The sequence below is a fragment of the Nematolebias whitei genome, chromosome 21, assembly GCF_014905685.2.
Source record: "Nematolebias whitei isolate Nwh7 chromosome 21, NemWhi1, whole genome shotgun sequence".
Lineage (NCBI taxonomy): Eukaryota > Metazoa > Chordata > Actinopteri > Cyprinodontiformes > Rivulidae > Nematolebias > Nematolebias whitei.
Window position 1 is genome coordinate 31,668,272 of NC_056518.1, and position 2,382 is coordinate 31,670,653.

A 2,382-nucleotide genomic window follows, 5' to 3' on the forward strand; every position below is an offset into this window, starting at 1 on the left:
CACTGACTCACTGAGTCACTCATTCACTGACTCATTGACTCACTCACTCACTGACTCATTGACTCACTCACTCACTGACTCACTCACTTCCTGCTCATTTTGATGTCAGACGTGCTGGAGGTTCTGAACTGGACCACAGGAGATGGTTCTCACCCAGAGAATGTGGTTGGTACATGTGGGGCAGAGCTGGTCCAGAGTTTCCACTGTGGGAGCCCGAGCTCTGATGAGAGTCTCCGCCCGTCCCGTTCCCACTGCCGCAGGACAAACCGCCGGCATCAGAGTCCTCCATGTTTCCTCCGCTGTTGCAGCCGGCGCCGCAGCCCTTCCTTAACCTGCAAGACAACGAGTGTTCAGAACCTGACCCCGCTGTAGGAACAGCCATTCTACCTGCCGAGGTCCGGACCTGTGCCAGGTGCTGACAACAAAGCTGTGGATGTTTGCGATGCTGATGGCTCCTCCCAGGATGTGTCGAAGCTGCGGGTGCGAGTTGCAGTAGGAGGTGGTCAGCGGAGACACGTAGATCGGATACCCGATGGGCTGGTCGCAGGAAGAATTGATCATGTTGCGCAGAGCCTGCTTGGCGTTCTGGATGCTCCCGCGCTCCGGGTTTCTGTTCCTCAGAAACACCAGCTCCTGCTGCTGGCCCGCCCAAAGGCCCCGCACACATTCTTTATTTACCTGCAGCACAGGTGGTTAGGTTCTACTGTTAGGATGCTGAGTCAGCAGCAGGCTTCAATCACAGCTGGCTCTGAGGTGGAGGAGGAAATAATAAAATGCACCCAGAGGATGAATTCCACTCCTCGAGTCCAACAAGACAAACTGAACCTGGCAGCATTAAAACCTGTAACAAGAGTCATTCTCCGAGGTTTCCTGGTCCACCTCGATCTGTTGCAGTTTTACCTTGATGACGCGGAAGCTGAGGTATCGTCGATTGAGCATGATGATTTTGTACTCGTTCGTGCCTTCGTCCAGGACGTGACGAAGGGCGAGGAGCGACGGGGCACTGGACAGCACGGCGCTCCTCCAGGCTGGGTCGCCCTCGTGAGCGATGACCAGGTTCTGCTGGTGCGAGGAGATGGCCTCGTACAGAACAGCTGGTTCGTCGTACTCGTCGGGGGACGTGAAGTGGTCCTGACAAGTAAACACAACCGTCAGTTTATCCACAGAACAAGCCTGAAGGCAAAGACCACCTGCAACGTCCCACCTGGTGCAGCTTAAGAGACATTCGGATTCCAGGCACCACAACCTTCCTGAGCAGCTCCATGTCTGCAAAGACCCACTCATCTCGCACTGACGAGATGCGGAAATCTCCTTTAAATAACGCATGGAGCCCGTAAAGGAAAGACTCCAGGTTGCTGGGATGGAAACAGAAATCAGTGAGCTCTGCAGGACGTTCGCTACAAACAAGCTCATTTTTAATCCACAAACATTAAAGATGTAAATCAGACTCTGTAGTTTGAGCAACACACGAGACCACACTCTGAGGACAGCAAGGACTGGACTACCTGGACATGTGATGGGCTGCTGTCCCCAGGGCCCTCCTTCCCAGCACACACAAACCGAAGCACAGCAGCACCAGAGCCGAGTCCTTCTCACTGTCCAGGGGCTGTGGGGCAGAGCAGAGAAAGACGAGCTTCATTAATAAAAATCTTTTCGTCACAGCTCAAAGAATCAAACACGGCCTGCGACGTTTTTACTGCTCGTCTTTAATCGTCCAAACATGTCCAGAAATGATGACGTGCAGCATTGGTAAGTCCCATTTTATATTACAGATCTTACTGCTCCATATTTTCCCAGCGGAGCACTTCACTCAGCCTGAAGGTTTACTTGTGGTTCCTAGAGTTTCTAAAAGTAGAACGGGAGACGGAGCTTTCAGTTCTCAGGCTCCAACTTCCAGTTTCTGTCTGTGAAGCTGATTTGAAAATTAGACTGAAGACTTTCCTTTTTGATAAATCTTAGTTAGGGTTGGCTTGGGTTTCCTGAGCTATCCCTTAGCTCGACTGCTATAGGCTTAGACTGAAGGACAAACTGACCATATGTCCTCACGCTGCTGCTTCTTTACTCGCTCTACTCTTCCTGTTTGTATTTGTAATTATTTCCATCAAAACTTGACGAATGTGTAACATGAAAAAATGCTGAGTGTTGAACTTTAACAAGTTTTTGTTCCCATAGACACTACACCTGGACCATAGACACTACACCTGGACCATAGACACTACACCGGGACCATAGACACTACACCTGGACCATAGACACTACACCGGGACCATAGACACGACACCTGGACCATAGACACCACACCGGGACCATAGACACTACACCTGGACCATAGACACTACACCGGGACCATAGACACTACACCGGGACCATAGACACTACACC

The 2,382-nt window shown here is 51.2% G+C and overlaps 1 protein-coding gene across 1 annotated transcript in view; it reads right to left on the bottom strand.

The window, feature by feature from the left end:
* Positions 1-2,382, bottom strand: part of pcnx1 (pecanex 1) — a 30,594-nt gene that overhangs the window by 2,525 nt on the left and 25,687 nt on the right. The window contains exons 29-33 of the mRNA XM_037694655.1: positions 1,506-1,606; positions 1,205-1,355; positions 901-1,131; positions 404-678; positions 154-332 (exon numbers count right to left, since the gene is read on the bottom strand). Coding sequence (XP_037550583.1) covers positions 154-332; positions 404-678; positions 901-1,131; positions 1,205-1,355; positions 1,506-1,606 — 937 coding nt within the window. The remainder of the gene's footprint in view (positions 1-153; positions 333-403; positions 679-900; positions 1,132-1,204; positions 1,356-1,505; positions 1,607-2,382) is intronic.